The sequence below is a fragment of the Gekko japonicus genome, unplaced genomic scaffold (genome assembly GCF_001447785.1).
Source record: "Gekko japonicus isolate JY-2015 unplaced genomic scaffold, Gekko_japonicus_V1.1 scaffold2258, whole genome shotgun sequence".
In the NCBI taxonomy this organism is placed as follows: Eukaryota; Metazoa; Chordata; class Lepidosauria; order Squamata; family Gekkonidae; genus Gekko; species Gekko japonicus.
The window spans coordinates 1-13064 of record NW_015173742.1 but is presented as its reverse complement, the minus strand read 5'-3'; the positions used below and the strand labels follow the sequence as shown (position 1 = coordinate 13064).

The 13064-nt window shown below is 42.7% G+C and overlaps 1 protein-coding gene across 1 annotated transcript in view; it reads right to left on the bottom strand.

Moving 5' to 3' along the window:
- LOC107120693 (cytoplasmic dynein 2 heavy chain 1-like) overlaps positions 1-11889 on the bottom strand; it is a gene marked incomplete at its 5' end in the record, with an annotated part of 76235 nt that extends 64346 nt beyond the window's left edge. The window contains 6 exons of the mRNA XM_015423464.1: positions 1070-1225; positions 1328-1438; positions 3723-3848; positions 4531-4691; positions 6679-6751; positions 11758-11889. Of these exons, the coding sequence (XP_015278950.1) occupies positions 1070-1225; positions 1328-1438; positions 3723-3848; positions 4531-4691; positions 6679-6751; positions 11758-11889 (759 nt within the window). The remainder of the gene's footprint in view (positions 1-1069; positions 1226-1327; positions 1439-3722; positions 3849-4530; positions 4692-6678; positions 6752-11757) is intronic.
- Positions 11890-13064: the final 1175 nt, after the last annotated feature.

Genomic DNA, 13064 nt, shown 5'->3' with positions numbered 1-13064 from the left:
TCCTGCCGTTTCCGCCACCCCCTGAAATCTGAGAACCTTGTTAGCTTTTTCCATTTGTAGATTTAACAATCTCCTTTCTTGAAGATCTTGTCTTTGTTCCAACAGGCCAACCTTCTTTTTCACCTTTTTGGTGTCATGCATTGTCTCTTTAAGTTTTTCATCTGTTTGGATCGACTTTTTCACCAGCTCGGCAATTTGCTGTTGTTGCTTTGCCAAACTCTGGTTGGATGCAGTCATTTGTTGGTTAATACTATCGAGTCTTTTGTTAATGGGCCGGAGCAGCTCTGATAACATGGAGAACACGTCTCCTTCCTCAATCCTCGGACTTTGACCGCCCCGCCCAACTTGTCTCGCTGCTTTTCCTCTCGTGCCGGCCATTTTCAACTTTGTTTACACTAAGGAACTACTTTTCGCCCTTTTTCAAACAGCGCAAATTTATCCGCAAAACAGCTAAGTCTTTGGCACACTTTAACGCTCTTCTTTTCTCCTCCCCCCCTTTCTCTCTGTGTCTCAGTTCAGTTTGTTTACGTCTGGGATTCTCTCCCGACGTCGCTTCTGCTGGGGGGGGGAGCTAACTTTTAGGACTTTTTCGCTCGGTTTTTTCTCCGATTCATTGACGGTCTACTCACAGATCCCTTGTAGTTATGCTCATTCGTTGACCTTCTTGCTTGTCCCGGCTGGCATCAGCTATGCTCGGTAAAAACCGAGCCTCACAGGGGGTGGACCGATTGGGGCAAAAAGGAGCGCCTCAATTCTCCGGCTTCCGCCATCGAAGAGGTCGCCCCCCCAGCGCCCCTTTAACTAAGGCTCACCTGGGGGTGCCACTTGAGGTGGCACTCCTCCAACACCCCTGGAGCGCGGATTGCCTCCCCAGCTTCAGGGGAGAGCAGCCGCCATCGCTGAGCCGCAGACCGGAAGTCAGTCAAGGGCAATTCTTTACAATCAGGAAAAAGGATTTATACCATTTATTTTAATAGATGCATGGAAGGGAATAAATATGAAATGAAAGATAACAATCGGTATATGAAACGTAAGAGGAGAATAAACACTGGCTAGGAATATTCTTTACCTGAGGGATATAATTCCTTCTTTCCTGACATGCAGCATGAAACCAAGCCAGGCTAAAGAAAGCATGGGCTCGAGTTACAGTGCCCTTTTTGCTGATTTGCTCTGGAGTCCAAGATTCATATGTTCGCATTAAGTTCTTTTTCAGTCCCGGAGGTGCCTGTGGGAGAAGAGAAAGCCTTGGTATAAGAATATTATGTGTTGTTCTACACATCATTTTCTTTGGTAAGGACACAACTTCATTACGTGTTAGTGATCTTACCTCGTACGTTATCTTCAGACTTGACTGCAGCAAAATGGGAGAAAACTTAGGATGGACTTCGGCAGTCAGCCAAAGACGAAAACCAGGCTGGGGCTGAAGACTGTTCAATTCCTGTTGTAAAAATAAAATATATTATTTATTTATGAAATTAAATTTCTCAACCGCCCTCCCTGGTGAAAAAAGTCTCAGGGTGGTGGACAATACAGATATTTTAAAAACCAATAAAACAAATGAAAGGTTACATAAGGCAATAAAAACATAATAATCTGATTGATTGCTTACAGATGGCACTAAAATCCTAGCCGCGCCGCTATCTTGTGGGAAACGGGCGGGGGGTGGAAAGTGGAAGTGCCAAGACTGAACCATCACTGTCCTCAGTCAAATGCATGGTGGAACATCTCTGCCTTGCATGCCCTGTGGAACTATAAAATGTCCCACAGGGCACATATGTTATTTGACAGAGAGTTCCACCAGGTTGGAGCCAGGGCAGAGAAGGCTAACAATGGCACAAAGCTCAGCTAACAGGCTTCAGTTGGAGCAATCACTGGGCTCTCTGCATGATCCTAAAAGGAAGGGGGCCCTTAAGGGGCCCTAGGGACGAGGAACCTGACAACCAACTTCAAGGGTGGCATGTTGACCATACCCCCAAGAGGCTGGTAGTGGGCAGGAACAGTGGCCTCTGCTGCTTCTGGCCCTTGGTTAAGCTCTCTTTCCTTGGTTAAATCCAAGAGACAGGTTGGGAGGCTGGGTAGGTTCATCATCTGTGGTCAGGCAGTCACCTGCACCCACTTAACTACTTGGTTACCCCCCAAAAGATGGGTAGAGGAAGAAGATTCACTGTTGGCAGTCAGGCTGTCAGCTGCACTCACTGTCCCCAGCACCAAGACCAAAGGAACCTGTCATCAATAAAGGTGTGGCCTGATTTTCCCTCAGTCCAATGTTTGGTGTAGCGGTTAAGTGCACGGACTCTAATCTGGGAGAACCGGGTTTGATTCCCCACTCCTCCACTTGCACCTGGCTGGATGACCTTGGGCAAGCCATAACTCTGGCACAGTTGTTCTTGAAAAAGAGCAGTTCCTGTCAAGAGTTCTCTCAGCCCCACCTACCTCCCAGGGTGTCTGTTGTGGGGAGGGGAAGGGAAAGGAGTTTGTAAGCCGCTCTGAGACACCTTTGGGTAGTGAAGGGCGGGGTATAAATCCAATCTCTTCTTTGTGTCATTTTTCTTTCCCTCCACTCCAGGCTTGTCCCCATTCCACACACAATTAAGCTGATATTGCCCTATGTGCTGAGCAGGAATAAGAGCTAAGCATCCGTCACCCTCTTCCTTTCCCTGAAGAAGAATGGGACTGGGGGAAGGGAGGCATGCAAACTCTTCATTCTAAGGAACCCCTCCAGCTTCTCAGTTTGCCATTTGAGAACAAAGGAGAGGGGGAAGTCAGGTTCCTCCTAGTCTCCTGATTCTGCTCCACAAACCAAATAGCTAACAAGAGCTGCCAGAACAACACCTTTGGCTGAAGACTCCAGATGCCATGCCATTCACACAGTTCAGAAGGTTGTGGGTGGGAAAGGATTAATCAGGCTAAGCAGGTACTTTGACATAGGTGCTTTTACAGACAGGAGAGCTAGGGTGCACAGCACAGGTTTCTGAGTAGCTGAAAAATAGCTCATTGTTAATGTGGTCTCTTTCCTGTGATAGTTTAATGCCTTTGAACTGGTGAACCTATTATAAATACCTAAAACTTACTCTTGAAATACCTAGAACTTAAGTTCATTCATTAGTTTGTCCACATGTTTCAGCATTTATGTTCTATATCTTCTATGTAAGGACTACACTGCTGGAAGTCATATTTGGCGCCCAATGCCATTGGTGGCATTTCCCTTACTTCGTCTATTACATATATACTTCCAGAAGAACAATACAAGAAAAGACACATGAAAATAAGATGCACCAGTTTCTGATAGACTTCCCTTGCAGGAGCTATGCAAAACTTATGATAACTTGCCTGCACGATGATGCTGATGCTCTTTTAGAGGAAGATCAGCATATTTGGTTATGGCAGCTTGTCACATAAATATGCTGGGGAAGAGTTATCAACAGGGATGCAGTTCCTGCCAATAGGAATGAATCTGCTGCCAAAAATGGCTTGAGTATGAGGCTTTAAATTTTAAAAAAGCCTGTATAAATGGTGAGTCATAAGAATAATTAGCCGAAAGTGCTTCAGTAATATCTGCACACAATATTTATTTCATTTAATTTGTATAAAACTGAAACTTGCAATGCTAAGCAGAGTTCTATGCCCAGTAACTTCTGTGGCATAGATCACTTACATTTCCTACATCAGTATTTTCCTTGGAACAAAGCCTAAAGGCTTCTGAATTATGCACCATCATTTACCTTTTCCAGGATAGGAAGCCATGACACCACAAGATGTAAGTTCTTTAAGCAAAGCCATTCTCCGTTTCGGGCACATTCTTTGAGAGTTTGTACAGCTAGGTCAGCTTGGCCCTGGCCCATGGCAACCTGTGAAACACAATATTTGTGATAAATCAAGGCAAAACAATTTTCTTTTGCAGATTCACTCAGATAGGGAATGCTAAAAAGTACGACACCGCAAAAATATCATAGATGGCACAAAAGGTCACCTGAACAGGACCTGACACTTATGTGGGAATCATTCTAGATCACATCAATCACAGTTAATGGAGATCAGATACTAGCTACGCTTATACCAAAGAAGACACCTAACGGATTAACAGTCATAAATATATTAAGAAAATGTATTATTTTCAGGTGTGCCTTCCACAGTTAACAGAACTAGCGGTGAGCAGATGAACAAAACCATTGGTGTTCATTGTATTACTGCATAGTTGACATGTCTCAACAGAACAACTTGAAGCTTCTGGGGTTGGGGTGTCTTGGGTTACTTCTGATGCAGTTACTCTTCACAAGTTGGCTTTCATCATATCAGATTCATATGTCTCTTTCATTGGAATGTTCTCTGCTAGTTACCAGGCTGAACTTAAGACAAAGCACATGACAACGATAATTCCTTCATGGATAATGAGCAAACAAATATAGGCTGCAGCCATCATGCTTTGCCCTTGTCCAAAATGCATTAAGTAGAGGGAGTCCATATGTTCTACAACAACGATTGCAAAATATTAGTTGAATTTTTTTGGACTGATGCACGTGAGAAACTTGCCTGATGGTAGCATTCCCCACTTCTTTCAGCACTTGCAAGTTCTTGCAGTTCTTGAGAAGGATCAGCACCAGGGGAAATAATAATCAGGATGGGTTCAATTTCTAAGGTTTCCTTGTACAGACGTTTCAAATTCAGCGGTGGAGGTGACAACTCTTTTATCCCTAGAAATGGGTGAAAATTTAAAAATAAACCTAATGCTACAAAACCTGCTAATGCATCTTGGGCAGCCATCTCTTCCTACCAGGCTGCCGTGGAGATTTGTTTTTGTTTTTTAAAGGATATAAATATTTTAATAAATAAATAAGTAAAAATCAGTGGGCTGAATACACTGAAGTGTGTCAGCTCCTTAAGCTCCTTGAATCTTTGACTCCGCTTCAAACACAGTATAAATCTTTGGTACATAAAACATCATGATATGTAAAATCATACTGCAAAATCAGACAGTAAACTACAACAGGATGGATGCTGTCATAGATATCGACCTTATTCTCTAGCTGATGCAGAAGCTGGCGATAAAAGTGCCTATGCTGGAAACATATTAGTTAAAAATACCATAATTCAATCGTGCACCTGCACATATAAAAAACAGAGCTTCAAGAGAGATCAATTTTGGAACCTTCAAGCACTAAAAATCAGACCGCCTCTAATGGCCAAATGATGAAAGGATGGTAAAACGTACACATGTACCTTATAAACCTCAGCAGCCCCCAAGTGTACACTAACAATGGCAAAAGCCTTCATAAAAAGATTCATGTTCAGCATTACAGGATAAGTACCACCACTGCCATACCATTTACTTGTCAATATTTTATGAAACCAAAGTTCCCTATGTAGTGTGTCTGAAGAGCATTTCCAGACTTCCCTGAAAGCACAGATAGCTCAACTTAGGTTCTTGTGAGTGATCTATGCCATCCTGAAAACTCAATGGAAATGACAAGAGTGAAATAGTGAGAAGGGCTGCCTCCTCTATATCAACAATGCCACATCAGGACTCAAAAAACAACCACCACCACCCTTGAACACAGACTCAAATTCATTACAAATGTAGCAGTCTTGCAAAAATTTCTAGCCTGATGCTCTGACTTGTGGGCATGAGAGGAGTCCTGATTGCAGATATAAATACTAACAAGTAAATGCAAGCAGAATATCAATATCTCACTAACTGCAATCAAACAGGTCCTCCGAAGGCTCAGTTTTATCTGATAGGGCAGCAGAAACCCAAGGGCCAAAACCCAAGGGACAAAGCTTGCTGGTTACCACGCAGTAATGGTACTAGAAATAAAACACTGGCCCAGAAAGTGGCAAAAGATATTCTGAGAAAGCAAGCACCGTTTCACATGCACCCAAGATGTTGGGAGAAAAATGCAAGAAGTCTCCTTCCTGAATTCTCTTTGGATATCACTGAGTTTTCTATGTGCAGGCAAAAATGCAGGAAAAATTCTGAAGGAGCTATTTTCCTTTTAATTTCAGTAGGGGTTGCACAGCAGAACTTCTTTTTAGATTATCCACTTCTGTTTCAAATCAAATGCTGTTATATTTTTGAAATAACTATAATAGAGTAGGTATTCTAGATATGTCTGCACCATTTTGAATACGAACCAAGCATATTAGGGGAAAACACAGGAAAATTTGCATTTTTAATACTGATGATAGGAATTAAGAGTTGGTAGAAACTAAAAGCAACAGTGTCAGTCAAATGGAAGGCACACACGGCAACGGGGGCTTCACATGTGCATGGAGACCTTTTTTCCCAGAGGAAAAACCCTGATGATCTGCTGTGGGGAAGAAAAGGCAAAGGGATGAATCCAGTCCCCCCCCCCCCCCCCCCCCCTCCCCCCAAGGTGTACCCTAGAATACACCCCAGAGTCTTGTGCTCATGTGAGTGTAGGTCCACTGAGGATTTGTCCCACGTCCCATTCCAGGGCCTGACATCTGAGGCGGGCAAGACCCCCCCCCCCCCCCCCCCCGCCCATTTGCCCCTTAATCAAACATCAGGTTTTTTGGTTCTTTTAAAAATATATATATTAAAAAACACTCTATGTGCACTCCTGGCCACTGGATCAAAGATCATACATAGTTGTGCACATGTAATTCCTCATCCAGCTCAGGATATTACTATATACTGTATTGCAAAAAGCATCAACTTACCCAGAGCTTTACAGGCAAAAAGAGCCATTGCACTCTGTAGTCTGTCTGGCCTGACAGCTTGGACCACAAGGACCTTCAAATAAATATAGTCAGAACAGACTTCAAACACTACTACTAAATGGTTAGCACAAAAAGACTTGCAAAAACATTTATCTGAAAAGGCCTAAAATAGTCTCAACAGGTGAAACGTAATGTGGAGGTACCAACTGGTTAAGATAAAGTTTCTTTCTGGACATGTTATGAGTACTGAAATACTAAAGAGGTCATTTCCAAGCATTAGAAAGAAGACACATACTTCAGTCTCTGAATATTTTTAATTTGTATTTGGTATATCTTCAAATTCCGGGTAACAGTCTAACAATAAAATCTAATGGATGCAACCCTACTTCAAAGTGTAATGCATTATTTATTTATTTCATTTCGTTATACTTCTATCCCACCCTCCCACACAAATGGGCTCAGGGCGGGTCACAACCAATTAAAACAGTTAAAATATAACTCCAATAGATCAAGTAAAATCAGAACACAATACCAGGACAACAAACATTCACAAAATGGCAATTTCCAGAAGTCCGGTTGAGTCCATATGTATATCAGATGGATCAAAGGTTAGGCAATAGATATTGACCACGCATAACATATCTCCATATGTGGGGAAAAGTGAGGTGGTGTGGGGGGGGGGGGCAGGGGAAGCCATTATGCAAGGACGTCCAGCGCCTCAACCAAAGGCCTGGTGGAATAGCTCAGTTTTGCAGGCTCTGCAGAATTGTAACAGATCCTACAGGGCCTGGATCTCACCTGGAAGAGTATTCTACCAGGCTGGGGCCAGGCTCAAAAAGCCCTCATCGAGGCTAAATGGACATCTTTGGGGCCGGGGACCACCAGAAGATGCTGCTGGTAGGAGCGCAAGGCTCTCTGGGGAACATGTGGGGAGAGTCGGTCCTGCAGATGTGATGTCTCCAGGCCACATAGGGCTTTAAAAGTTAGCAATAAGACCTTGAATCTGATTCAGTATGTAACTGAGTTAACATCCATTGATTTTAGCCAAAAGGTTTGAGCAACTGAGGACTAGATTACTGGAAATAAATGACCACACCCAGGATCCTATAGCACTCCCTCCCACTGTTATTCTAGCTCACCCAGACGCCTCTCATTTGGCACAAACATCAGCAAAATCTGTTAAGTTAATAGATGTACCCCTTAGTAACAATCAACCTGTCTTATATAAAGATTGTGTTTCTCCTTATCATCAAATAAACTCTCCGTGGAAGGGCCTTTTAATTGCTGTTTAGAGGATTATGAGATCAGTACAGTGGGCCCTCATCCCGTAGGCTCCACAGAGCTTTCTAATTTGACCTCAGTGCCCACATATAAAAATGGATTAATTTTAATGGATTCTAAAGAGATAGATAAAATAGAGATACCAAATTGACAATCAAGAGACCCAGAGTGAGCATTATTTGAAGTGTATTCCATGAAATGTGACTGGATGGTCAAATAAAATCCAGGATCCTACATTCTTACAGCTTATAAAATATGATATAATTCTTATTCAAGAGACCTGGTTAACATCAAAACTGACATTAAGTTGATTCCTCATTTACACACTCAATGCCACCACCACCCCAGCTACTAAAGGACATTATAGTGGGGGGCTGGCATGTCTGATTTCTACATCATTTAAGACCTTTAGCAATGGCTTGTCTCTTGACTTTTAAAGATCAGGTTATTTTGATAGTGAATGTATATATTCTGTTTTGGGTTTTTTGGCCACCCGGAGGGGATTTTTTATTGCATTTTTTAATAGACTACAAACTACAACGAAAAATTGGGAAGGGGTAACTACATCTAGGGAGAAAAAAAAGAAAACCACTAATAACTAAAACCCCAAGAATAGGAGATCATAACAGCAGCTTATATAAATGTTAATCTTAAATTGCTAGTATTACTTTGAACATAGTCGGTTATGCTAAATTATTTATCTTTTTATCCATTAACCGTTTAAGAGAACCCCCAGAGCATCCCATAATAAGACTAAAGTTTTAAGGCACAATTCAGAGTCCTTCAGCCTTCATTTTATTTTATTTATAATCCTCAATTTATATGTACATTTGGGGGCAGCCGCCCTCTTATCTGAAAGAGAGTCCGTGTCAGAAGTTTTAATTCTGGCACCCCTTGAAACCGGAGGACCAAATTTGCTTTCTCCATTTGCAGCTGTGAAAGTTGTGATTCTTCCGAAGCTTGTTTCTCTTCCAGCTTTTGCACCTTTTTCTTGACTTTTTTTAGTGTTGGTGTCCATTTCCTTCACCTTCTCAGCCGTTTGCTCCGTTATTTTTAAAGTCTCAGTCAGTTGGAGCTGCTGAGTTGCAAGGTTCTGGTTTAGAGTTGTCAGCTGTTGTTTGATGTTAGTCATCTGGTCCAGCAGAGGGCGCAAGGAATCTGCCAACATTTTGGAAAACTTAGTGACCTCTTCCAGTCGAGGGCTCATGTTCCCCGCTGGTTTCACTTTTGCTAGTTTGTCTTTCTCTGCCCTCTTCCCCGCCATCTTTATGGATTGTTTACTTTTATGAAAACTTGCTAAAGTCTCTGAAATTCACCCATACACTTATCCGCGCTCTGGTAAGTCTCTCAAAACAGATTTCAATGCTTTTTCTTCTGCTCCCCCCTTAGTATATCGTTTTTTAGTTCATGCGCATGGGAGGGGCCCCTCCCCCACTCGCTTTTCTCGCCGTTCCTGGGGGGTAGCCTTCTTTTAACATTCTCGTATTCACTTTAACACGACTCACTGTTCATTGTTGGTCATATGACCTCGCTCAGAACACGTTTAAAACGCTCAATCTCCGACGCTTGTCCCGGTCAGCAGCTCTAGATCCATACGGACACTCAGCGGTAGGACCGCCAGGGTGGAGGAGCGCTTCAATTCCCCAGCATCGCACTGTCAAAGAGGTTGCCCCTCAAAAGCCCCATGGCTAGGAGCCTTTTGCCAAGGCTCCGGGGGGTTGGCGACCCATCGCCCCACCTTCTATCTGCTGGTGCGCAGATCACATCCCCAGGAGATCCGGGAGATGCGTCCGCCAGCATGTCGCCATAAACCGGAAGTCCGCATGAATGTATATATTCCTCCCCACTCCTCATCCTTTTGTTATGAGAACTGTAGGCCTGACTTGGAAAATTACATCAATGAACTTGAAGTTAAATATCCCAAGGCACAAATAATATTGTTAGGTGATTTTAATGCTCACATTGGAAATAGTAATTTAAAGGTTAGGGGAAATACCTGTGATGGTGGATATTATAATGGTAAGAGGAACACAAAAGATTCTTTAGTTAATAAACATGGGATAATCTTTAACCAATTGATCAATAAGCTTGGCTTTGTAATACTAAATGGCAACTTTGATGGAGATAAATATGAAGAATTCACTTATAACTATAAGCATGCAAGTGTGATTGACTACATATTAATATCCCCATCTCTATGTAGACCACACCCAGGATCCTATACCACTCACTCCCACAGTTATTGTAGGTCATCCAGAGGCCTGCATTGGCTACCAGGGTCAGTTCCCCTGTGTTCAATGAGGCTTGCTCCCAAATAAGTGTGCACAGGACTGCAGGCCAAATTGTACAAGTACTGGGATTTCTGCAAGTTTTTATAAATCAAAAAACCCCCAATACAAAATTAACATAACCAGCACACCTGTATTCTGATTACCCCTTATATCAAACAGTTTGAGTAAGTCTCAAATCTGGTTTAATTAAATAGATAACTGAAGGCATTTAACAAAGATAACAATGTCTTTAAATAAAATGAACACATGATATATTCTTTAAAAAAACCTCTTAGGCACAGTGCCTGAATTAAAAAGGTATGTAAATTATTTAAACAGTGCCATCAACACTGAACACCCTATCCACAGGAGACAGCTCAAATTAAAATCCGATTAAAATTGGCAGTTTTTAATCCACAAATTGCATTGAATGAACTGCAATGCCATTGTAAGCAGAGTTACGCCCATATAAGTCAGTATACATCCATGTGTTTAGAAGGGTGTAACTCTTCTTAGGATGGAGCTGTGGATTTATTAATTCCAGTGTTCAATCAGTCAATACTTCCAGTCCAAGTCCTTTATTATATGGTAACCTGTTTTAACTGGCAACGGTTAATCATGCACCATTATTGCACAGCTAACCAAGGGAAACAGGCTACTGGTGCACAGGAGACTCTTAGCTTTCCCAAAAGACTATAAGGCAGAAGACAGACTGAAGGTAAAGTCTTTCTAGAGAATGAAATTGCCCTTCTTTTCTGCTTACCCTCTGCTCTTTCTCCTTCTACTGCAGCCTACATGGACATAATTGGTATCACTCACAAAAAAAGCTATTTATTTGTGAAATCTCAATGACTGGCACCTGCATGTTGAATCATGGAAATAAAATAATCTAACTGGGAAAGAATACTTATCCAGTAAAGTACAATAGTGTTATATAAGTCAGAGGATACAGACTGTAATATACAGTGCAATCCTAAACAGAGGCCTCCTAAACTCACTGATATTAATGGACGCAGAAGAGTGTGGCTCTCCTTAGGACTGCACTGATATAGTACATTTAAATTAAATTAAATAGAACTACTCTAGATGTAAATCTCCTGTGCTCAGAGCTGTACACAAAAAGAGACCACATGCGGGGGATGGGACAGGGACACACCATATACATGGACACATCTTCTGTGTGGAGGCACTGTGCTCATAAGCCAGTGATCACACAGAGCTGAGGCCAACATGATTGTGCGCACTCTCCTCTACGTGTTCAGTTAACACATGGAGGGGTTGTACGCACAGGGTTCTTGTGAGACAGGTTAGGCTAGGCTGAGAGTTAAGTGAATGGCCCCAAGTCATCCACTAAGATTCATGGTTGACATGGGGACTTGAAATTTGGACCCAAACCTGGGACTCTAAAGTCCCAGTCTGACACTCCCTGGCTTTATTTAAAATGTGTGACTTAGGTTGTTGCAGCTAATATTCTCCATTAGTTTCAATGAGACTTAGTCACAACGAAACATAAAACATGAAAACATACCTGCTGAAATAGAGAAATTCTGTTTGCGATAATGGATGGAAAATCTTGTTCACACATTGAGCTCCGTGAGAAAGGTTGCCACAGTGCTTCATCTTGAAAGCACACTGTTTGGTACAAGGTAGGGAGAGAGATCTGTGGAACAAGTGGTGTGCATTTGATATATAATGGGGGGAAGAATGTATTTTAATAATAAAGACAAATATAAATAGTCATTTAACTAATCTTTATAAGAATGTACAAAGAACCCTGCTAGATCAGACCAATGGTTTATTCAGTCTAGCATCCTGTTTCCCACAATGGTTTAACACATGTCCACGAGCAGGGGCACAGAGGACAAATTGTTGTTCCTCCAGAAACTGGCATTCAGGGGCACGCTGTCTCTGATCTTAGTTGCATTTAGCCATTCTCATCATAGGCATTGATAAACTTGTTTAAACCTCTTTTACAACCATCTAAGCTGGAGGCCACCAATACACCTTGTGGCAGTGGATTTCAAATATTATATACTAGGAGTAAGGCCCATTGTGGGAAGAAATACAAGAAGTTCTAGAAGGAAGCTCCAAGCAAGTGTCCTGGCTGTGGCTGGTAGGGCAGCAGACGGAAGGGGAAAATAGAGGGAGGCAAGCCATGTTTATTTCCTTCTGCTTAGCTATAAGGCAGGGCTGTCTCAAGTCATTTTGCTGCCCCAAGTGGGTAGTATGGGAGGACAGCCTCATGGCAACAGGTATGGTTCCCTCCACCCCGACTTATGTTAATTTGGGGTTATGCAGTGACAGCTAAGGTAGAAAAGCACCTCCTCCTATGCCATGTCTTCTGGGTTCCAAGGGTCTGAAAAGTGGTTCCATAGCCAGTTACAGGGTTGCCAACTCTGGGTTGGGAAATATCTGTAAATCTGAGGGGTAGAGCCTGGGGAGGGCAGGGTTTGGGGTGCGGAGGGACCTCAGCAGGGTATAATTCCATAGAGTCTATTGCCCAAAGCAGCCATTTTCCCCAGGAGAACAGATCTTGGAGATCTCCAGGTGCTGCCTAGAGGCTGGCAATACTAAGGGGAGGGAATGCATTTAAAGAGCCCACAGTCTCTTTAAATACCTTCCCTTCCTTTACTGAGGAAAGTTTAAATACTTTCCCTTCCCACCCTGAGTTGCGCCACAGTGGCGGCATGCCTCAGCAAGGAAAGGGAAGGTATAAATTCCCTCCGAGTTGTGCTGCAGTGGCGGCATGCCTCAGCAAGGGAAGGGAAAGCTTTAAATGCCTTCCCTTCTCTCATTGACATGTGCCCCCACTGCAGTACAACTCAGGGAGGGAAG